At 36.7% G+C, this 24932-nt stretch overlaps 2 protein-coding genes across 2 annotated transcripts in view; both read right to left on the minus strand.

Moving 5' to 3' along the window:
- LOC123556632 (cytoskeleton-associated protein 2-like) overlaps nt 1-7730 on the minus strand; it is a 28797-nt gene extending 21067 nt beyond the window's left edge. Inside the window, exons 1-4 of the mRNA XM_045347516.2 lie at nt 7634-7730; nt 5172-5250; nt 2901-3050; nt 421-513 (exon numbers count right to left, since the gene is read on the minus strand). Coding sequence (XP_045203451.2) covers nt 421-513; nt 2901-3050; nt 5172-5250; nt 7634-7652 — 341 coding nt within the window. The 5' untranslated portion in view covers nt 7653-7730. The remainder of the gene's footprint in view (nt 1-420; nt 514-2900; nt 3051-5171; nt 5251-7633) is intronic.
- A 10049-nt stretch (nt 7731-17779) lies between these two features.
- Nucleotides 17780-21727, minus strand: LOC123558822 (uncharacterized). Its single transcript, XM_045350672.2, has 5 exons — nt 21414-21727; nt 20967-21193; nt 19757-20450; nt 19105-19503; nt 17780-18503 (listed from the first exon to the last, which is right to left on the minus strand). Exons 1-5 carry the CDS (start codon nt 21669-21671, stop codon nt 18159-18161), a joined length of 1923 nt encoding a protein of 640 aa, XP_045206607.2. The 5' UTR covers nt 21672-21727; the 3' UTR covers nt 17780-18158.
- Nucleotides 21728-24932: the final 3205 nt, after the last annotated feature.

Here is a 24932-nt window from a genome sequence, read left to right on the forward strand (position 1 = left end):
GACGTCATAGGAGTGAAATAAAGCCATTACATAATTTTAGTATTACACTTGTGTAATAAAGCTTTGACATTGATGTCATTTTAAGTTCTGGAGAGATTGCCCGAATTGACTTGGTGTAAGAGAAGAAATTTTGATGTTTCAGCAGGAAAAGCTTACATGTCATAAAACAATACATGTATATTAATAGAGTCAATGTAGAAAGACACAGATGTTATTATAACATCTGCATATGTGTCTTTCTACATCGACTCTATTAAATATGTTGAATAAAATTGAGAAAATGTCAACAAGAGCTTTGCATTTTGTTGTTTAAATCAACTTGTCTAGTAAAATCAATATGAAAAGACACCTATGATATATCCTCTATTTATGTAACAATGTATGAGCTGTATGTACAAAGAAAAATCTACATGTACTAACATAAGCTCCTTGGTTTCAGCAGATTTTCTTTTCTTCTCAACTTTTCCTGTGGGCTTGCTTAACACTTTTGGTGCTGACTTAACACCAGATACACTGAAATAAAAAAAGAATTTTCAACATACTTGATCTAACATTCAAACCTTTCCTTGTTTTCAAAGATAATTATATCACCTATAAATAGTTGTCCAGTCTGTTCAACTTGGAAGCATTTGAAACAAGAGCTGTCACTAATGGTGACAAATGCCCCCACAGTGCCTTGACCTTTGACCTGGTGACCCTAAAGTCAATAAGGGTTGTGTACTCAATAAGTACTATCAGCATGTGAAGTTTAAAGGTCAAGGGTGCAGTGTTTCGCAAGTAAAGAGCCTTCTTGCAAAAAGTTTTTAACATTGGCCCCTGTGACCTTGACCTTGTGACCCGTGACCCCAAAGTCAGTAGGGGTCGTGTACTCAATAAGTACTATCAGCATGTGAAGTTTGAAGGTCCTGGGTGCAGTGGTTCGCGAGTAAAGTGCCTTCATGCAAAAACTTAACATTGGCCCCTGTGACCTTGACCTTTGACCTGGTGACCCCAAAGTCAGTAGGGGTTGTGTACACAATAAGTTCTATCAGCATGTGAAGTTTGAAGGTCCTGGATGCAGTGGTTCGCGAGTAAAGTGCCTTCATGCAAAAAGTTAACATTGGCCCCTGTGACCTTGACTTTGACCTGGTGACCCCGAAGTCAGTAGGGGTCGTGTACTCAGTACGTACTATCAGCATGTGAAGTTTGAAGGTCCTGGGTGCAGTGTTTCGCGAGTAAAGTGCCTTCATGCAAAAAGTTAACGTTGTGATGAACGAACAAACGAACAGTTGAAAACTAATATGCCTCCCTTCGGGAGCATAAAAAAATTCAGAATGGATGATCTAATTTAATGACATAGAATGTAACACCTAACTCTTTAACTTATGTGTTTCACTAAGGTAAAAATCATTGTGATCTACTACAGATATGATAGTTCTTGTTAAACCACGTGTGTGGGAAGTATTTCCTTACTTTTGCAAAAGGGAATAAAACTGCATAATTTAAAAAAGTTCCTTGTAAAAGACAACTTATAATAAAATGGTCCCTCCTCTAGAAGAACAAGAGGGTCATGATGACCCTGGATCGCTCACCTGAGTAATATGAGCTACATGTTTCAAATGTCAAAATGATGATAAAATATTAAGAAAGTCAGTAGGTCACATTCATGGTCAATGAAATTCAGTTTTACGATTTGTATGCAAAACTGTGTATGTCATCAACCTTTCAAGGCTGTATCTTAAAAAACAAGAAAGTAGGTCAGTAGGTCAAGGTCACAGTCAAGTGACATCATATTACTTAGGGTCATCAGGTAATTATAATTAAACAGTCTTTGAAATAGGATCAGATGATTTTTTAAGTATTTTTCCTATATAACTCACATAATAACTAAGTGACCCCAGGGCGGGGCCTCTTTTAACCCCAGGGGCATAATTTGAACATTTTTGGTAGAGGACTACTAGACAATGCATCATACTAAATATCAAAAGCCTAGGTTGTATGGTTTCAGACAAGAAGATTTTTAAAGCTTCTTCCTATATAAGTCTATATAAAACTTGGGACCCCCAGGGCAGGGCCTCTTTTCACCCAAGGGGTACAATTTGAATAATTTTGATTGAGGACCATAAGACAATGGTACAAACCAAATATCAAAGGTCTAAGTGATGTGGTTTCAGACAAGATTTTTAAACTTTTTTCCCTATGTAAGTCTATGTAAAACTTGGGACCCCTGGAGCGGGGCCATATTTGACCCTAGGGGGATAATTTGAAAAATCTTGGTAGAGGACCACTAGATGATGCTACATATCAAATATCAAAGCCCTAGGCCATGTGGTTTTGTACAAGAAGATTTTCAAAGTTTTCCCTATATAAGTCTATATAAACCATGTGACCCCCAGGGCAGGGCCATATTTGACCCTAGGACAATCTTGGTAGAGGACCACTAGATGATGCTACATACCAAATATCAAAGCCCTAGGCCATGTGGTTTTGTACAAGAAGATTTTCAAAGTTTTCCCTATATAAGTCTATATAAACCATGTGACCCCCGGGGCGGGGCCATATTTGACCCTAGGGGGATAATTTGAACAAATTTGGTAGAGGACCACTAGATGATGCTACACACCAGATATCAAAGCCCTAGGCCCTGTGGTTTTGGACAAGAAGATTTTTAAAGTTTTTCCTTTTGGTTGCCATGGCAACCAGAGTTCTGCATGGAATTCAATTCTTTGAACAATTTTGAAAGGGGGCCACCCAAGGATCATTCCTGTGAAGTTTGGTGTAATTCTGCCCTGTGGTTTTCAAGAAGATTTTTTAGGAATTGTTGACGGACGACTGACGACGGACATCAAGCGGTCACAATAGCTCACCTTGTCACTTTGTGACAGGTGAGCTAAAAAGCCAGGATCATTTCTATAACATACCCAATTTTAACTTGTTTTGAACCTGTGCAATGCTGACTGCTTTTGCCTATAGTCGTTTTTGGAACAGCTGCGGCAACACTTTTCACAGGTTTAATCGCTGGCTTAACACCGACTGGCTTCACAGCTACTGCTGCAGTTTGTTTACTTGGCCTAAAACATTGAGAACACATTCATGGTATCATTTATCAACAAAAGAGGTTAAATTTTGTTCTTATTCTTAACCTTTGTGTATACATATTAAACTGTTTTTAAAAATATTACAATAAAGTAATGCTCTTTCCATTTTTGTACTTTAATAATTTTGTTATAATATCGCTACATAGTATATTTCATCCCATTTTTCCCTTGGAACTAAACTGACCAGTCACCAATGTTCAACTGTGCTGGTAAAAGTTTAAAACTACCTATCACTCACTTACTGCCTAACATATTAACATTGTGAGCAATGAGTTTACTTTAAAGTGTGCCCAGTGGTTATGTGTTAGTAAATGTATGAGAAACTGAAAGATTGGGTCATTTAAAATTTTAACTTGTGTACAAATTAAGAAAAAATTTGCTCATTTCAATGACTGTTTTTTATTCCAGGAATTTGGAATATGAAACAGAAAACATTCAGTTTACAGATTGTTATAAAGACTCATTTATCTGGACAGTATTCTTAAGAAAATTAAGTGAGTTTGGGACCAATGAATAACAGAAATTTAATCAAAATTTCATACTTTCTGCCATTCAATGTAATGTTTACTTCATGATGGCCAGGGTTTCAGAAATCTGCAAATTTATTGGTAGCCCATTGGGCTACCAAAATTTTAATCTGGTAGCCCACTGGGCTACCAAATTTTAATCTGGTAGCCCGAACATTTAAGTTTATTTGGCAATGGCCATTTCGGTTTATTTACTATGTGCTTCTATACTACAGTGGATGGAATGATTAAATTATTAGAGATTTCATAATTTTAGCCATACGCACGTTGTTATAAATTTTGTTCTCTTAAGTAGCAATTAACATTACTCCCTTTTACATTTTAAAAGATAAAACTACATGTTTTTAAACTAAGAAATATTATCAGGAGTACTCCTGGAAGTTATTGCAACATGGCAATAAAAAAAGAGTGGAAATCAATTTTTATAAGCTTGCAAATTCCTTAGAACTTACTAACTTAGAGCTGTATGAATTGTAATTTATCTCAAAATTATTTAAAGTTGATCCTTTCTGATTCTAAACATCTGACTGGTTTAATAAACAGACTAGAACTGCGTATATAACGTCTCTCAGTTTCTTGACACTGTGTATTCACTTATCCGAATTTATGTTTGTCCAAAATTCTGTATACTTTCTGATATTTTGCAAAATCATGGTCGATTTTTTTTGCATGTTAGGCAAGTATTTAAATTGAAAAGCATAAACAATCAGTGTAAGCACTAAACTGTCTCAATATCAAATATCTGTTCTTTTGGATTCTGATCACCCGATAAATATTACACTTTGGCAGGTGGCGCTAAAATGACGTAGTTTTAAGACTGGTTTGCATATTGTTTTAAACAATACCTATCAGCGACTTTGATGTTATTGGATCAGTCTAAAATCAATCTTGCACATGTTTTTGTATTATCATGAAGTTCAAATGAAGTCACTTACTTTTTATTTGAAGTAATTTGTAACCTCTCTCTCTCTTTAGCTTTCTCTGTAGAAATATGTTGTATTACGTGCTCTCCCGCAATATTTATATTTATATGTATGCACTGTAATGATCGTTTTCTTCAGCCTAGTATATCATTTATAATTGTGTTATTACCTCATGTTGTCATGTTTATTTGCATGATCTGAGTGAAATAAAGAAATTGAAATTGTAAACATTTGCCTGCGGGTACGATTAAATGGTTAATTGTTTGCCGATTGTGACAGTAGGTGTTAAGATAATTAAAGCCTCGGGCATGTATCTCTTGATAAACAAGGGGATTATAGACAACTATCAAAATTATATTTGAAGACTAAATTAATGATTTCCGGGCTACTCGATACGGCGTTTCAAGGTAGCCCGCCGGGCACGCTCTGAAAAAATTTAGTAGCCCGACAGAATTTTCTGGTAGCCCCCGGGCTCCGGACATGGGATTTCTGAAACCCTGTGATGGCACATCCGTTGTTTTACTTTTATTATGTATTTATCCCAATGAAGGCTAAAACGCGGTAACGTTGATAAAAGATAAATATTCACATGTTGTGGTTGAATTTTACCATGGTAATAAAATTGGTAATATTAAATAACTTACTTTTGTTTATTCTTCAGCCTATCTTCCTTATCTTTCATTTTCTGCTCTTTCCATTTTTGTACTTTTTCTAAATATAGTTCTGAAATAATAATAAAAACAAATGTCAGAGTATCTTTGTTAATACATTAATTTTAGTTACATTTACTTTTTAAATACACATACCAGATATATGTTCTAATTCAAGTTAAATTATTATAATCATGTGATATATAATTTGTGAAAGCCAGGATGTATCAATTAGATCAGAGTCCCACTTGTCATAATGGTTGCTGTTGTGTACTCACATATAAAAGCATATATGAAATGTTCAGCTTTAATTTTCATCTTTTATTTCATTGTCAAAATACTGAAAGACCTTTGACTAAAAATCTGAAGGAGATACAGTTACATTTGCCCAGCCATGCTTTCGGACAGTCAATATGACGTCACCTATTTGATTAAAGGAGTATCTAACCGGACTTACCATTATAATAATTATTGTTGCGAATCATTTGCAGCTTATCTACAGAGATGTACAATCAATATAGTGTCAGTGAAAGCATGAACCAAGTCAACAAAACAACCGTGTTGCTAATTTTGGGGGCTTCAAATACATATTTAAACCAAAGTTTTCACATTGCAAGTGCTAAAAAAATTACATGTCTGGAAAGCTCATTCCAAATTTACAATCATTATATATGTCCTAACTAATGAGAAAACCTCCATTTTGTAGGAAAGACACTTTTACACTTCATGTATTTCAGCGTATTTTCTGCTTACACAGTTAAATTTCTACCTCGGTCATGTAAAGCCATACTCGAGGGTTCAACGCAATAAGGGCGTACCTACATATAGTTATTATATGTAGATACGCCCTTATTGCGTTGAACCCTCGACGTGTGTTTATAGTGTATCGAACGTTTTATTTTTAAACCTCAATTACTTGATGTGTATGTAAAACTATAAATCATGAAGTTTAAATTGTGTTGATTTCCACCAAAGACTTGAGACGTAGAAGCAGATATACGGTAAATCGGTAAATCATGTGAGTTTGTGAAATAGGATTGCCTTGCAGTCGCAAAATTGAACTAAGTCTGTGGTATTACCGTATATCAGTAGATTATATATAAATTTCTGTCACGACATTTGGTTAAGTTTCAATCATGGTTTAAATTCAGTGCTTGCTAACTCGCAAAATGCCTAAACTCGAAAAATGTAAGTAGATTTTAAATAATGCAAGTGCAAAAATCTGGCAGTCACATTTTTTTTTGAGTGACCCGAAATTTCCAAAAAGTCAACAGATAATGCTGCTTCACGATGGACTGCAAAACAACATTGTTCTTTTCAAATAAAAGCGACAGATCAAAATCTCCTGAGGCAGATGATCCTGTCCCGGACAAAAAAAAAACAAGGAGCTGCGTTCAATAAACGCTTGATGCCCTCGGTGGCATCCTTGTCGATACAAAGCAAGCGAAGTCCAAAACGAGGTCAAGGTCAGGTGATGTTTGAAGATGAGGAATGGTCAAAGGTTACATCTGTATTAGTATCAATTCATTCTTGTAAGTGGTATTGATGCTAGACGAAACGGTCCCATTTGGTTAACCAAGAGATGGCCCATATAAAGCAACCTAAGTCCAAAATGAGGTCAAGGTCAAACTGAGGTCAGGTGATGTCTGAAGATGAGGAATGGTCACAGGTTACATCTGCATTAGTATCAAGTCATTCTAGTAAGGGATATTGATGCTAGACGAAACGGTCCCATTTGGTTAACCTCGTACGTACGGACGAACGAACGGGACAATCACTATATGCCTCCCGCATCAGTAGATGCCGGGGGCATAAAAAACTGTTTGGGGAAAAAAGCCCAACTGTGTCAGTCAAGACCTTAAAAAATGGACACTGGAGCTCATTACACTGCTCCAGTATAAAGCTACGGCCAATGGTGGCACATAAAATTTGGTGCCAGATATGCAGACTTCAGACCAGTATGTACAGACAAATCCTTAAGTGTAAGCATTTTTCTTGATTGTTGACTCATGCTTTGTTTATTTGTATTTTCTTGAAAGATGTTGGTTTTGCCAATAAACACCGACTCGTATGATGTACCATCATGTGGATTGGTTGTAATTTCTATCACACAATATATCTTAAACTAGGTTAGAAATTATAAATTTATGCTTTTTCTGGAAAAATTAAGGCAAAAATGAGACAAAATTATGCAAAATTTTGATAGTATAGCATCGAATTAGTTTCAGCTCAGACAGCCACAACAGTATATAACATCTGAAGCTAAATTGTTTTAGCTAATGAGAAACAAGCGTTACAGAATGAATTTCAATTTTTTAGTTCGCGAAAACTTGTGACTAACCGATCAAGTATGAACTTTGAATGTAATATTTCATGAAGGGACCAATCTAGATACCGAAAATTTACTACTGCTCGCTACCATAAGCCAAAACATGAAGATATAGAAGTACTTTTACCTGCTTTTGTTTTTTCCATTTTCACGTAATGACAACCTTCTTTATTTTTGTTTTGATTTTAGCGCCTACAGTCACGTGACAAATCTGATTGGACGAAACGATATTACTTAAGCGGAAAGAAGACATTTGAACCTAAGATTTAGTAAATACAGAACGTCTAAAATGCAAAACGCCATAGAATAAAGTTTTGAATGAGTTTACCTACTCTTTCAACCAAAAGTATTGAGATTGGTCCTTAAAACCATCAGAATGCAAATGGGAGAACAAAGATTTCACCAAAACAGCACAATTGAAGGCCACAATTGAAAGTAAAAAATTGGCAATTCTGACATGTTTATCATTATTGAGTGGTGATATTCAATCAAACCCTGGACCTGTAAATAATGCTGAAATCTTTCCTTGCGGTCTTTGTGAAATGCCAGTCACCTGGGAGCATTGAGACGGCCTTGCATGTGATGGCTGTTCGGTTTGGCACCATAGATTTTGTTTAGAATTGTGCTCGGCGGATTATGACTTGTTGGCTAGACACTCTCATATCCAATGGCTTTGCTGTAAATGTGAAAGCATGAATATTAACAGTTTTACGTTTAGATCTTTTGAATTGTCAAACGTTTAAATCCACTCCTTGAAATTGATTCCTCCATAGACTCTGTAATTTCTAGTGCACCATTTAACCGCTTTACACCAGTAGCCCGTCTGGTTTAAATCGCTCAAGTATTAGACATTCACGGCTTTCGTCATCTGAACCATCAAACGTGTCATCTCTCTTTGACATCTCTGAAAAAAGAAATTTTAGACTAATGAATATATAATAATTGCCGAAGTGTTAGTGGTAAAAGTTCTGAACTTGAAGCTGCCTTGAATTATATAAAGCCAGATGTGGTATGTCCATTGTCAAACGAACCAGTGTAATGCCAGGTATCAGTGATCATGATGCTGTCTTGGTACAGTCAAACGCATCTGCCCAAAGAAAGCCCCAAAAACCTAGACAAATCCACCTCTATAAAAAGGCTGACTGGGATGGTCTTAGGTCACATGTATCAGAACTCCACAACTCCCTGACAATGTCAAACTCCTATGAAAATTTATCAGTAGAATCTCTTTGGAAGACCATCGCCAGCTCTATTGAAGAAGGAATTAAGAACTTTATCCCGTCTAAAATGTCATCAACCAAAGATAAATTCCCTTGGATCAAGGTTAACTTAAAACGACTCTACAGAAGACGAGATAAAGCCTTTAGGAAATATAAGACAAACAAAATGCCCAAGGAAACTTACCTTAGTCTCAAACATCAATGTAGGAAAGAAACCAAATTAGCATATGAAGAGTACCTTGAAGACATCCTTAATGTGAACGTCGAAACTGATCAAATACAAGCACAACATAATAGACCAAATACCAAGAAATTATACAGCCTTCTCTAGCACTCAAAACAAGATTCCACTGGCACTGACACACTCAAACATGACAACAAACTTCACAAACAGGACCCTGACAAAGCCACAGTACTCAATAAGCAATTTCAGTCAGTTTTTACTTCCAAATCTACTCTCTTTGTGAAATCTTTGGCTGATATGAAAGTCCAGGATATCGCAGATACCGGTAAAGAGATCCCAGGAAAAGAAACGTACAGTCCACACAAACCTATGCCTGATATTGAACACAAGGTATCGAAAAACTTCTTAGCAACCTTAATCCCCATAAAGCTGCAGGGCCCGACCAAATTAGACCGGTCGTACTTAAGAATATTAGCCAAGTTATCTCCCCTATCCTTACAAAACTCTTCCAAAAATCCCTGCAGTCCAGTTCTCTGCCAGATATATGGAAAATGGTGAATGTCGCTCCCATCTTTAAGAAAGGCTCTAGGTCAGACCCAGCCAACTATCGCCCAATATCTCTTACCTCTATCTTGTGTAAAACCCTGGAACACATTGCATGCATTGTATCCTCTAGCATAACAAAACACTTCACAAAGAACAATATGTTCTATGAATTGCAGCATGGTTTCCGAGAAAAGAGGTCTTGTCAAACTCAGTTACTAATGTTAGTAGAAGATATCATTCAATTCTTGAACCTGAAAAGTCAAGTTGACCTCATACTCCTTGACTTTTCAAAGGCGTTCGATATGGTCAACCATGAAAAACTACTCTACAAGCTGCGTTTCTATGGTGTAAGGGGTCAAACTCTTAAATGGATTAAAGCTTTCCTTGATAACAGGACACAGTCAGTGGTAGTTAACTGGTCCACATCAGGCATCATACCAGTCTCCTCAGGTGTTCCCCAGGGTTCGGTCTTCGGGCCTCTCTTATTTCTTATCTATATCAACGATCTACCTGACTTTGTTAAACACTCTAAAGTTCGACGCTTTGCCGATGACACGGCCATCTACCTTTCTCTGACTGTCTCTTCCCATTCAAGCTTACTACAACAAGACTTACAGCAACTGGAACTCTGGGAAACAAAATGGGACATGAAATTCAATCCGTCTAAATGCCAAGTATTACAGATCACTAAGCGTAAAACACCTGTACCAACACAGTACCTTTTACACAAAACCATCTTACAAACAGTACCATCTGCAAATTACCTTGGCATAACTATATCACACAACCTTACATGGAATGACCACATTGATAGCATCACGAAAAAAGCAAATCAAACATTGGGTTTCCTAAGACGTAACATCAAAGTGCACTCAGAAGGGTTAAAATCACAAGCATACAAAACACTTGTACGGCCCCAGCTGGAGTACAGTTCTACTGTGTGGTCCCCCCACTCTGATACTCTGATTGATCAGCTTGAGTCTGTGCAGCGCAGGGCTGCACGCTGGGCCAAGCGTGATTACGGCCGTACATCCAGTGTAGACAACATGCTGACTTCCCTAAATTGGCGACGCCTTGCACTCCGTCGCATTTACCAGCGCCTGGTTATGTTTTATAACATCTTGCATAACCAGGTCGCCATCCCACTACCGGACTACCTAACACCCAACACTAGATCTTCCAGAACCAGAACCACTCATTCCCAGGCATTCGTTCAAGTTTCACCCTCATCCAACTATCATAAATTTTCATTCTTCCCTCGTACAGTATATCATTGGAATGCCTTGCCTTCAGATGTTGTCAACTCGTCTGGGCCAATGTTCAGTCAGGCTGTAAGCCAGATTGAGCACATCTCACCTTAAATACACCTGCCTTGTTTTTAATCTGCTTTTAACCATTCTCCTTCTTGCTTTTTACTACTACTTTTTTACTCGTTTAATATTCTTGCTAGTTGACGCGCAAAGTCTAGGTCCCCAGCAGGGGTTTGACTATATGGAAGATAGACAGATATGTGGAACTGAGTCTTGGTTAAGAGGGTGGGTGTGTGTGTGTGGGGGGGGGGGGGGGGTTAAACCCGGCAAGCCGAACTCGCTTGACGCCATTAAATCTAGTGAAGTGTTCCCAGGCCATTATAATGCATACAGAAATGATCGTTGTTCTTTGGGAGGAGGTGTGTTTGTTTTATCTCATAAAGACTTAGTGGCACTTGAAAAACCTGAATTTGTGACAAACTGTGAAATAAATTGGGTGCAATTAAAACTTCAGGAAAGGAAATCATTATTGACATCTTCTTTCTATATGCCACATAGAAACTTGAATGATATCAGTGAATTGCGTCGCTCTCTAGAATTAGTTACCAAAAACAATAAAGATCCTCAAATTATTCTTTCTGGCGACTTCAACTGCCCAGATATAGATTGGCAAGCTCTGACAGTAAATAAAGGTGCACAGGACAGGGGAGTTCAGCAAGCCCTCATAGATCTATCAATTGACTTTAACCTGACACAAATCCATAACACACCAACTCGAGAAGGCAAGCTCCTGGATTTGATATTCACAAATAATCCGTCGTTGATCAAATCTTCTGTTAACGCGCCTGGTATCTCCGACCACGACATAGTGGTTTTTGACTCTGATACAAAGCCTTTTTACACAAAGCAAAAACCAAGAAAGTGTTTTCAATATTTTAAAGCCAACTGGGACAACCTTAAAACAAAAACGTCAGAAATATCGAGGAACATTATGAAAGCAAATAATGAAGGTGCCTCAGTAGATGAATTATGGGTCTGTTTCAAATCTGAATTTATGACAGCTATAAACACTGACATTCCCTCAAAAATGGTTAAATCCAATACTTCCTGTCCTTGGATCAGAGGTAAAGTGAAACGGGCTCTACGACGCAAAGCCAGACTGTACAAGAAAGCAAAGAAATCGAAAAATTTGGAAAATTATAGACAATAACAACGTGAATGTAAACGTGAAATAAGAAAGGCTGAATATACATACATGAATAAGACCATTAATGAAAGTTTAAAACAAAACAATAGCAAACCTTTCTGGAAGTATGTGAAGTCTAAAAAGGAAGATAACGTTGGAGTTGCGGCACTTAAATCTAGAAACCACTTAGTTACGGAGGGTAAAGGCAAGGCAGAACAATTAATTAAACAATTCCAGTCAGTTTTACAAAAGACAATGGCTCAGATATACCATCTTTCCCAACACGTGTTTCATATTCCATCCCTACACTTACCATCCGAGAGGAAGGGGTATACAAACTGCTGAAAAACATCAATATTAGCAAGGCCACTGGTCCTGATGGATTACCCAACCGTGTACTTCGTGAATGTGCTTCGGAAAAAGCCTCTGCTATCACGGCTATTTTTCAAAGTCCATAAATTCTGGAGAGCTACCTAGTGATTGGAGGAATGCTAATGTATAAAAAGGGTGATAGACATTTACCAGAGAACTATCGGCCTGTTTCCCTTACATGTGTGTTATCTAGAATGATGGAACAGATAATCTGTCGCCATATGTTGAACCACTTGGACAAACACAAAGTGCTCACACCACTAAACCATGATTTCCGTGCTGTTTTTCATGTGAGACTCAGTTAGCGGTTACAGCAAATGATCTTCTTGAATCCTTCGACAGTGACATTCAAACAGACTGAATGGTGCTCGATTTCAGCAAAACATTTGATACCGTCCCCCACAAGAAACTTTTGAAAGAAACTTGAAGCATATGGTATACGTGGCTCTATCCTACAATGGATCACAAACGAAACGGAAAATGAGTGTAGTTGTTGATGGCGAAAAATCTCAACAAGTGGATGTTGACTCAGGTGTGCCTCAGGGAACTGTGCTAGGCCCTCTGTTATTTCTTTGCCATATTAATGATATGCCTGAATATGTGAAATCAACAATACGCCTATTCGGAGATGACTGTTTATTATATAGAAAAATCAAAACCTTTAAAGATCATCTTCAGCTTCAACAAGACCTTGACAATTTAGTTAAATGGGCCAGTGACTGGGGAATGGAATTTAATGTAAAGAAATGTTTCCATCTCAGTACAAAACAAAAATCAGTGTACTTCTATTCTATGAAAGGTCAAATTCTAAAACAGGTCCAGGAACATCCATACTTGGGTATCAATATCTCTGAAGACTTGAAATGGAACACTCACATTGACCAAGTACGAAAGAAAGCAAATTCGACCTTAGGCTTTCTGAGGAGGAATCTACATCACACTCCTCAAGAGTGTAGGAAAAATGCATATATATCCCTGGTACGTTCTAAAATGGAATATGGGAGTGCAATCTGGGACCCATATACTAAAGGTGAAATTGAAAAACTTGAGAAAGTGCAAAGATCAGCAGCACGTTTCATCACCAAAGACTATCACTCAAGACACGAAGGATGTGTAACAGAGATGCTTCAAAAGTTGGAACTTCCATCATTGCAGAAACATCGTAAGAACCAACGGCTGACGCTGATGTACAAGGTGGTGGAAGGGCTGGTACCGGCTATCAACGCAGATCACTACATTCAGAGACAGAGACCTAAACGAACAGTAAGGGCAAAAAAATATTCTGACCACAGTACCTCCAACATCGTGGATAATTACGTTACCAACAACTCAAAGTGCTATAAACCAATCTCAGCATGCAGTCACTGATAACTATAGATACTCATTTTTTCCAAGAACAGTATTGGATTGGAATAAACTTGATGACAGTGTCGTGAACTTAGAAACAGTGGACTCATTTAGAAATAGACTCTCTCAGTTAGACTAAGCGTACTCCCTCCCGTCGCGTAAAAGCCAGCAGTGATCGCTACGACATATCCTATTCAGATTCAGATAAAGTCCATTAAAATACTATATAATATTATACACGGGTGGTAAACGCGCAATCCTATGCCCGCTCTTAAGCACCGGACGTCGCGCAACCCATTTTAAGCGTATTCCCAGTGGGAATCGGATTGCGCGTTTACCACCCGTGATATGATATCAATTTGTTAATTATACATTAAACTACCCATTTTCTATGAAATTTATATGTTGTGATTCGCAGCTATATAAGTGGTGATGTATGATTAGCTCATGCATTTTTGTGTTTATATTAACTTTCAAAATTTTATTACAGGCTAAATCTATCTGCTTTTGCAAAGATTAGCATAGCTAATGTTAAGCCAGGTTGGTACAGACTATAATTCAAGAAGATCAATTCTATGAAAGGTGAAAAAAGGTTAAGGTAGTGGAAAGCTTTACAGACAGCATGAGCTGCAAAGCTATTGTGCAAACAACATGATACATAGTTACAAATACTTACCTGGACGTTTTCACTTTTGTTACGACTTTTCAAACAAATGGGTTACCCGTGCCATTTTTCACATGCCTGGTTTGTATGATTTGACCGGGAACCGCAAAGCAGGCGCTCTACCATTGTGTTATTGAGGAGGTAATTAAAGTGGGACATGATGTTACAGACAAGGATCCATACGTTCCATCATTTTAGAGAAAACTCATGCTGGAGATATATGCTTATATAGAATAGAGAAAAGTGGAAACTTCACAGGTCGCTCAACAAGACAAAAACGAAAATGTTACAGGCTTACACTCTTTCCACATACTTGGTCACTTCTAAGAGATGTACGTGTATATCGTTGGACACCTTTCTCATGATTCGAACAATCTCTTAGTGAATCTGTTTGAGAATTCTTAGCGAAATTCTCTTCGAGACCAAAGACTTTTATTTGTTTTAGTCCCTATAGTAACGTTTCCACGCTCTCAAAATGTGCAGAACATTGGCATATGTGGTACTGGCTGGGCATTAGCAGGTTTCTTTCAAAGTTGTTTTACACTATTTAAAGGTATATTTGGGACTGCATGGGCTTTGAAAAAAATAAACGATTCAATTTGTTTATTCAGGAAAGCCGTTGTTTCGGATTAGAATGAGTAAGACCCTCAGGAATACTTCAAAAGGGCTACACTACACTATCTGAAATCGCCAGTAAAGATAACGGAGTCTAAGTATAACCAGTCGGCAGTTCTTATTTCTTATCGCATCGGCTTTAAATGCATTGTTATGTTAAGTATTTGCTCAATTTATTTCATGTTTCAATACGCATTATCTCGTCTACGTATACTAGTAAGTCTTAGTAGTTCTGGGAATCAGAGAGCGACATATATTTGGGACCTAGCCTATTTATTCCTTCATTGAATAACATGTATTATTTTTATTATGTGTATAAAGTGTATAAACTTATACAATTTTTGAAAGGTTTTAACGGATAATGTAAAACCAATCACAGTCTGTATAAGTACAAAGAGATGTAGGTCACTAAAGGAAAATAAAATGTTTTTCATGATATCTATTGATTTATGAACATGTCTTACAGCTAGGAGTGATCGCCATGATTTACCCAAAAATCACAGAGCCTACTGTATTTTATACAACTTATATAATGCTTGAGGGAACATTGTCACATAATTCTGACAACCTCTTCAAATTAAATTTATGGTCTTTTATGTTCAGTGACACTTACCTTTGATGACCATTGGCCATCTTGTAAGGTTATGTCGTAGAAAGCCAATACTACTATTAGCCTTGTTCCAAGTTTTGTCGACAGAGTGGTTCCAACTTAGGTTGTCAGGTATGTTAACACCGAAGTACCCAGCGTGTTTCACAAAGGCTAGGCTGTGGCCATTAATGTATAGATTTCCATTTTCAAGTGATTCTGATGAACTCGCACTTGGATGGATTGAATGGTTTCTGTCATTCTTCCTCTCACTATTGCAGACATTATCCTATACAATGGACCAATTTTCTGGATTCTAAATTTTTGTACATGAGGTATACCATCAGCAAACAAGCTTGCAGTCGAGGTCACCTTTCATGGCAGGTCGTTTATGTAGAGGAGAGATAGCAGAGGACCCAAAACTGATCGCATAGAAACACCTTATATAATAGGAGTAAGGAAGAAGTGTGCTTGTTTTTTTTTAGGGGGGTGGGGGAGAGGGGGGGGTATTGTTTGATTAAAAACTCAGTGTAGTGTAGGATGCTACAATGAAGCTTCAAAGAAGCACGTATATTTGTGTTGTTCTTTATCAAACACTTTGCTGAATAGCGTAGATTTTTTCCAGCTTAATTTAGTCCAGCCTAGAGGTTCTGCAGTGTGATAATAAGCTATGGCTCACACGAAAGCCTCTTACGAAAACTTTGTTGCTTGTCTTGTAGGTCTCCAGGTGGCTTAAGATCTGGCTTTGAACAATATCTTAAATGTTTTTGAGCAGACGGAGGTGACAGAAATAGGCCTGTACAGCTGAGGTGCCTCTGTTACCCTGCGTAAAAGTGGAATTACCCTTGCTTGTTTCCAGTCATCTGGAATAGGTCTATGCTAAAGGAAAGTCTTGAATGTAAGAGTAAGTGCAGGAGATAACGACTCTGTATATGTCTTCAGAAAATTGGAGGGTAAGCCGTCCAAGTCATTGAGCCTCATGAAGGTTGAGGTCCTTAACAGTTTTGATAACAGAAAAGATGTGCATGGATGAACTTGGGCTCACCGTCGTGATTGGTAAGCAGGCGTTACAATGTGTGTACTTATCGTTTCATAAATTGAATGCTGATCTTCTATGACACGAAGGTAAAGTATTATATCTCGTAAATTGTATGTCTAATTCATTTGGTACTCAGAATTCAAAAGGAAGGATCAAAGACAGAGAGGAAGTTCAGAAATTTTATTAAATGATATTACAGAGGTGGCTTAATACTCAATTGTTTGGAGCTGACATATCAGAATACATTTCAAATTTAGACATATGTTACGCTGGCCACAATATAACATGCGACTCCCTAGCGCAGGTTGTAGATGGATGTGACATAAGCAGGGCTCATTCAATCGACGAAAACTATTGATGCATCTACGGATTTATTCTAACCAGAAATGAATTCGTATCGCATGACTGCGAAGAAAATGTAAAGCGAGGACTATGCGAGATCGATGGAGTGTATCGAGTTGGAAAGCCCGGGTCAAAAATCCAGAAAGTGAGCAATTCGCGTAAAGTTGAAATGTTGTTTTGGTATTTTATGTTACGATCTGGTTACTTGCCAATCGTCATGCAAAGATCTCCGATCACAAAGGTCAGTTGGAGCAAAAAAAAACAAAAACAACCCAATACCAAAGGTTAACATTGTTCAAGAAGTTTACAGAAAATTTAATTTAGAAGACGCAACAAAATGAGATGTATACATGGCATGAAATATGCAATGCACGATTTGGAAAAGTATTTTATTGCACTTAGTAGTGCAGAGCATAAATTTCATTTCTATTGAGTTAATATCTCGTGTTGCTGATAGTTGTCATATCAAAGCACGCACGTTGAATGATAATTTCGGATGTTGCTAGGGATTTATCTTGACGAGTTTATGATGCACGACATTAATGAGTGCCAGTTAAATCATTAGAAATCAATGAAATGCTTCAAAACTCAAACAGATGCGCCTAATCTGAGACCACCACTAAAACCAATCCCGCCTCGCCCAACAGGCGCCACGTGTTAGCCTCATCTGATTCAATACCCGCACTCAATACTATAGAAGTTCAAAACATGAAATGGCGGCATTATGTTATATATAAGACATAGAATTGAACTTTTTCTAGATATGGGTATGTACCTGTATGTAGTACAAAATCATGGTTGGAAATGTAATAGTTCGGAACTGTTAAAAGCAGCTGGTAAGGGAACACTTTTGAACATCTAATTTTGCTTTAGGCGACTGACGTGGGTGGGGGTGGGGGGGGGGGTGTGGGGGCGTGGGGGTGTTGCACATTTCATTTACGCTCATGGTCAAACCCAAATCCCGAGTATGCTATTATTTTGCATGATTGCATTCTTTGCTTACAAAGGATGGTTGTGAAATAAATCATAGAAAAGCATTCATTTAATATAATTTCTTTTTCTTTCTTATCATAGTCACACTCGTTTATACATTCATTCTGCATTTAATAAATCATACTTCAAGTTGTTAAAAAGAATTACCTTTTGTTTCTTATTGCCTAAAACACTAAACACCTTCTTAAAACTCCAAAATAACAACAGTTGTTTTAGCAAAGTCTCTAAATATCTACTGTTGTTCATACACTGTTTATATTGGACCATTTTTTGAAAATAATATTTTTGAGCAGATTTGAGGTAGTTCCTTAAATGGATGGAATATTTAGTGCAAAAGGGATATCCTGCCCATATATTCTATGTACTGGTCTCTGCACTATTCGGTAATATTTCTTGGTTTGTCTGTCATTTGCAAAATTGGCAAAACCCTCCCCTCTTGTAAAATCATATTTGAATGCGCATGTGTGGTATCCTCCATCAGCTGTGACTTTCACATATCCTTTCTGCGCAAGCTCCATGATGTCGTAAGGGTCATACATTTGTATATACATCAGGGAAGGAATTCGATCGTGTTGTATTCCCCAGTCCAACTCGAAATAATACCCATGTACCTGACTGACAACCCTGTGCCCGTTCACATTAGGCCAATCAATCTAGAACAAGATATAAGTATTCTATATTACAAGCATGAATAATTAATCTGCAGCATTCATTTATCTATTTATTAAACTTAACCTGGAAGTTTTTGAGAGAACCTTCCTTGCCAAGTTGTTAAGGCCGCTAAATTCAAATCACTTACCGTTAACCGCAGTACATGTATGTGAAATTATTTCATGTAAGGAAACTAATTATGTCTCATTTTCTGTCCGGTTCGCTAGAAGCCCAATTGAAGTAATGCAACTGACTTACGGGAAGTCGGTAGTTCTACCCGTTGGATATTCCTGCCACGAGTTTGCTATGTAGTAATCATGACAATATTCCAAACTTTCTCAGCAAAGTCGTGATATTTTCAGATAATTGTTGAAATATAATTTATTTTCATGAAACTTTAGGCTGTTGAGATAAACTTTTCAGATCAAACTAAAATGCTTTAGTTGCACTAAATCTAAAACTATGTCTGGTTATAATTTAAATAAAACTCCATAGGTTTGCCGCGGACACAGTTTTGTCTTTTTCATTTTATTCAGTTATGACCTAATTAAAACTTATTATTTGTGTACATTTATGTTAGCGTGTAAAATTCATTAGACATACCGTAAATCCTTGTGTTTCTCTCATTAAATTATAACCCATTACTACAACAGATCGGTTGAAGGAACTATGAAAGGAGCAGTGTGCAATAATCGGTCTTTCGGAGTCTGCAACTATCAGGTTTCTGAGGGGTGTATGGTGTGCCTTTGTTTTGCATGTAAAACTCGGGTCCCAGGCGAAAGCAACCACTTTCTGCACGGAAGAGCCTGCATGTGTAAGAACTCTATCTATACGTGATTTTGTTACACTGTTGACCAAGCGGTCCATTGCAGAACCTGTGGTGTCCACTTGAAGACATGGATCGTCATGCAAAGCATCAAAAGCTTCAATATTCAACCAAAGATCAACATTATACCCTGACTTCTTGAGGTCGTCACGTTTTGCTGCCAGCGTCTCGAAAACCTAATAATCAATAGAAAATACGATTTATACTTTACTCATTACAGACTCATGTGTTAATAAGATAATGTTTACCTACAAAAACAACCATTAATAAATGAAGCTATTGGACAGGACTACCCAACGTACCTTTAATAACTTTTATATGGAATGTATCAAGATAATAAATGTTGAAAGTTAATTCTGGTGCCCTTAAAGAAGCAATAGTATAGCTGAGTTTTGATGAACTGAAATCGAAAAAGATCACTTTACTTACCTCGTATATACTGAAATTGAAGAAGTAATCAAATGTTTTTAAAGTTAGATTACGCATTGTAGAGGGATAGTAGTAGTTCAAAAGCTGATACAGCTCGGCATCAGTCGTATCTATTCTTGAATTCGTTTGAGTTTCCCAAAACAACGCGCCATAAGCAGAACCGCGGCCATCTTTAACGGAAATGACGTCAATGTCACTTTTAACTACAAATGAGCTGAATGCAGCAGCATTATCTTCGAGTGTCAAACTTCCCTCAAACTTGTTGGATTGTACGTATGTAGAAATTCCGAATCGTTTCTTATTTTCATGAATATGATTTGCGAGTATTTTAAAAACGCCTGTGTACGTAATATTATTAGGTTGCACTATTTTACCTATATCAGTTAGTAAAATATCATCGGACCACATATAGCCTTTTACTGTATCATATAAGACTATTTCCTTGGAGGAATTAGAGTGACTGTATCGCGTCCTATGATCTACCAGAATCCTTCGAACAAATTCGTAATATGCTGGCATATGTGACGTATTCAAAACGTGACCATTTTTATACAAAGTAGGTGGCAATGGAAGACCGAAATATACAGACATGTTGTGTTCTGCCGCGGTTGTTAGAAGTAGTTCGTGTGGATCAATTCCAGAAAAGATGGTGAACAGTAATAAAACACTTGTACCATTGAAGACACAAGGGTCACTGTAAATAAAAAGTGAATGAATAACATAATAAAGTGATTTTGACGTTCATAAACATAGGAATACAGTACTTTTAAGGAACTGATATGCACATACTGAAACATGAAAACAAACATGCAAAATGCATTTGTGAGAAATCGTAAGTCTCACTGAAAATATTATAATGTCGGTTTATATCATAACGTTTTATTATTATTATTATTATGTAATAGCATCTGCCTACGTTCAGATATTGTATGAAAAGTCGTTAATACACTCTGTGGGATTTACAACTTTTGTATCATTATAATCAGACGACATGTACCTATAGTCAGACAAGGGAAGAGCAAATCCAGAACACGCCTTGTCGGATTTACGACTTTTGCATTATCATTATAAGACGATATTTACGTATATTCAGAAAAGGAAAGTCTGAAATACACCCCTTATACATAATATTCAGACAAAGGAGAAACAAGTCTGTAAAACACCCTGTCTGATTCATGACTCTGCATTATAATAATCAGACGACAATTACCTATATTCAGACATGGGAAGAACAAGCCGGTAATACACCCTGTCGGAAACAATTCTCTTCTCATACTGCGGACATTGTATTATGGCAGATGCATCATAATCCTCTTCATACTGATACAGCGCAATGGCAGAAACAGTAATATCATATTGTTGCAAATCCTTCACAGCTTCATTATAACAGTCGCGATATTCATCCGCCGGGTTGTTCCGGAAATTGCTACCGCACCACTGAAATGTAATGGATGCCCGAGGTAATCTTTTCTCTTAGTTTTTTCTGCTGGTCGTGAGCCAACGAATTGACATGAATGCATGAAATGAAGTATGAATGCGTACTTCTTCATATCAGCTTGTTTTTGCTGTACTATTTTTGCAGAAAACACCAGGTGTTAAATTAAACAAAAATCAAAATAAATGAAAAATGCTGAAGTATATTCAAAACATCGCTTACTTTGAAGTTTGGATCTTCGGCAAGATCTTCGTACTGAACAAGCTTCATTGCAGGTGATCGTAGTAAAACTGTGTCCCCGCCTTGTCTGGAAAATTCGTTCAGTGTTGTGTTCCATTCTGCGAGGGAAAATCTGTCTTTGAACCAGGAACCAGTTACCGGATATGGCGGACCAAATGGAAACAAACAGTGAGATAACTTACTGCACAGAATAACAATAAAAACAAGTCTGTAAATCATTTTAAAAATATGTTTAAGCATGAATAGTGTTAAAATCACCCACGTTAATAATAAACAACTGATAAAACTGAATTTATCTATACCCATACATGATACATGTCGTGTCACATTATGTTATCGTCCAACTTGTTGTATTCTTATTTATTCAGACTTTAAAAATTTAGTTATGTTTAAGGTCACACTGATATAATTATAGGCGACTTTTCAGCTTTTTATGGTGAAGGAAGATCCAAGGTGCACCCCAAAACATTATTCCAGGAATGGGTCAACAACGGGGTAGGACTGCTAGCCTTCCGTAAGCTAACTCGATGGCTTCTTCACATGAAAGAATTCTACACCGTTATATAGGTTTAAAGCCTATATCAGTTAGGGGTAAGTGATTTCAAGTCAGCAACCTTACCCTGTAGAGTAGGCCCCAAAGTTACGAACATATGGACATTACCTTAACTAAAAAGAGCAAACTTTTATGCAAATAAATTTTAGCCGCTATATTTTAATGCTGACACCTGTATATCTATCACTATCAAAACTCTATAAAGGTTACTCAAACAGTAATCAATTACTAAATGAAATCAAGTCAATATTTATTTGTTGTCGGTAATCTAAACACAAAAAGCCGAATCCATGCCCCTGCATGAAAACGCATCATTGAAAAGGTCTCGAATTTATTATTATTATTATCATCATCATCATCATCATCATTATTATTATTTAGTTCGTATTTAGTTGGTTGGTAACTATGCTATATTTAACTTCTGTCAATATCTGCGGTATTTTTAGCAACCTAAATGTAAAACGCTCACATTTTAAAACAATTTCGATTTTGTGTATCATACCTAAATATAAAGCCTTTTATAGGTTATACTTTTAAAAGAAAGTCTAGATGGTTTGTTTTGGTGCACATCGGTTATTCAGTTGTTCTAGTAAATAGCAAATAAGCAAATTGTAGTTTTTGTTTGAATTTCGTCAACTTTAAGAATTTGTGATTACTACCAAATAGTAGGCTAACCAGAGAATGTTATAAATAGCTCATTTCTTTCTTCATTTTCATCAAAGAAAACATGTAATTGTTCGTGTTCATTTTGATCTATTTAGACGCTATCATGTCTTTCGTCATTATGGCACACGCTTTATAGAGCTTCTGAAAGATAGATTCTCTCTTAAGTAAAATTAATCTAGACTGATTTACATACTGTCTTTATATTTTCAACTATTCTCTCCACAGTGATACCGTATGTTGTCATGCTGATGTCGAAATATTCTGGGGAGGTTATTTTCGGGGTTTTCATATGGGTAGTTAGACCAGCTGTAGATGAAAACCAGAAAAGCCACGATGTAAATTTCCGCATGATCTGCAGTGTCAATAATTATTATTTCAACATCCTTATTTTGTGCTTTTCATTTTCTGGCCGTCATCAGTCATTATAGTATTACAATTATATTTCCATGCGTTCTCACACATTGATGAAACTATCATTATTATCGACACATTTTTCTCCACATAGTTTACCAATTATTTTCATATATGTGGCTGGAAAACACCTACGTAGGCATTTCGTGAAGATGAAAGTTTAATGTGTTATATGTGAAGTATATGCTATAAGTAGTTCATTGATGCCGGTAGTCACAATTCTAAGGTCAAATTAAGGTCAAGAAATTAGGTCAAAGGTCATTAAGTGCAGTTTTTACTAATTTCACTTATATGGCATCATATCTTCGCCATTTTGATGAAATAAGTGAGCAAAAATGGTAGTTAATTGAAGCCAATGTATTTAACTATGAAAATAAATCACTATATGCAAATTAGCTCATTTGCATATTAACTAATATTAATGAAAATGACAAAATCGTACAAAATTACGATAAAAATTGGCATGTATGTACAGCTGTACAATATTTATTGTTTTATATATAATTTTCATGATTTGAAAAACAGAAAGGTAACAAATGATATGTGGGATACTCATTTCTTGATAAACGCAACTGTTTATATCGCCATCAAAATTGTTTTATGTGTAGTTACTGCTAGAAGTGGGTGGGTTGAGTTGACTTCTGACCAACAGTTATCTTTAGCATAATTGTGTAGTTTTTTCACAAAAGCAAGGCAATTCTTTTGTATTAAGTACATATCTGCCGGCTATTTTAAACTATGAACCTATATCACACAGCCAATATGGCTGCCCTTTTTTCAAAATGGCGACCAAAACAACCACCAAAGGTAAGTATGTTCAAAAGTATGCATATATATGAGCGTTTACATAAGTTTTAATGTAATATATTGCAATATTAAGATTGATAAATACAACTGATAATAAGACCATACGCCGTGTAGGCAACCTCAGATAAACAAAATGGCGCTCATTTTTTTCAAAATGGCTGCCAAATGTCAATATGTTAAGGTTTCTTTGCATACATTATAGAGTTTACATAGTTGTTTTATGTAGTTTAGCACAGTATTGTAATTGAAAGACATTACTATTTTAAATCAGGTTGACGCCATCTCAGACAACCAATAAGACAGCCACTTTTCACAATGACCGTCAAGAAGTCAGTATGTTTAGTTTTTCCAAAGAGCTATAAAAATAAATAGATTGGCAACTTGAAAGGCATACAGAGCAAATCTCGCCAACCTCCCGTGACAAAAAAACGAGATCTCGTTTACCGGAAGTGGCGCTTTCTCCACGCGCCATTTTGTTTGCGAAAGCAATTATTCATCGGTAAAATAATTATCACCGTATGACCACGCTTCTTTCGATGGCAAAAAAAACGTGTACTTCGTGTCTTAAGACCATTTCACATTAAACTAATTTTGTTTTAGAAGCTAACATGTACTTTAAATGTAGTTTTAAAGGTACAAATTGTAACTCAATGCTCGCCGATGTTTGTTTTTAGTAAGATAACGCCGAATCACGCTCTGACACGAGCTCACGCGAAATTACAGCCAGTTGCCATTCTGTGTATTTTATACTTCTTTGGTTTTTCTAATATTTACTGGAGAATGTACAAAAGGTTTTATGTAAGGTTTTGAAATATTTTGACGGATAATTAAACTAAATTTACTATTTAAAACATAAATTGGGTTAACAGCCAGGATAGCCTAAATTGGTATCAATAGTATACTTGGTATAACGACTGGGCACTAAACGTATCTAGTGGTATAGAGAAGGCAAATATGTATCTTTGGCATATCGGCAGGCAAACTTGGCTTTTCATACATGCCACTATGGATATTCTTAGGATACAGACAGGCAAACTGTGTAGAAGTGATATATAGTCAGGCCA

Source organism: Mercenaria mercenaria, chromosome 5 (genome assembly GCF_021730395.1).
Source record: "Mercenaria mercenaria strain notata chromosome 5, MADL_Memer_1, whole genome shotgun sequence".
Classification (NCBI taxonomy): Eukaryota; Metazoa; Mollusca; class Bivalvia; order Venerida; family Veneridae; genus Mercenaria; species Mercenaria mercenaria.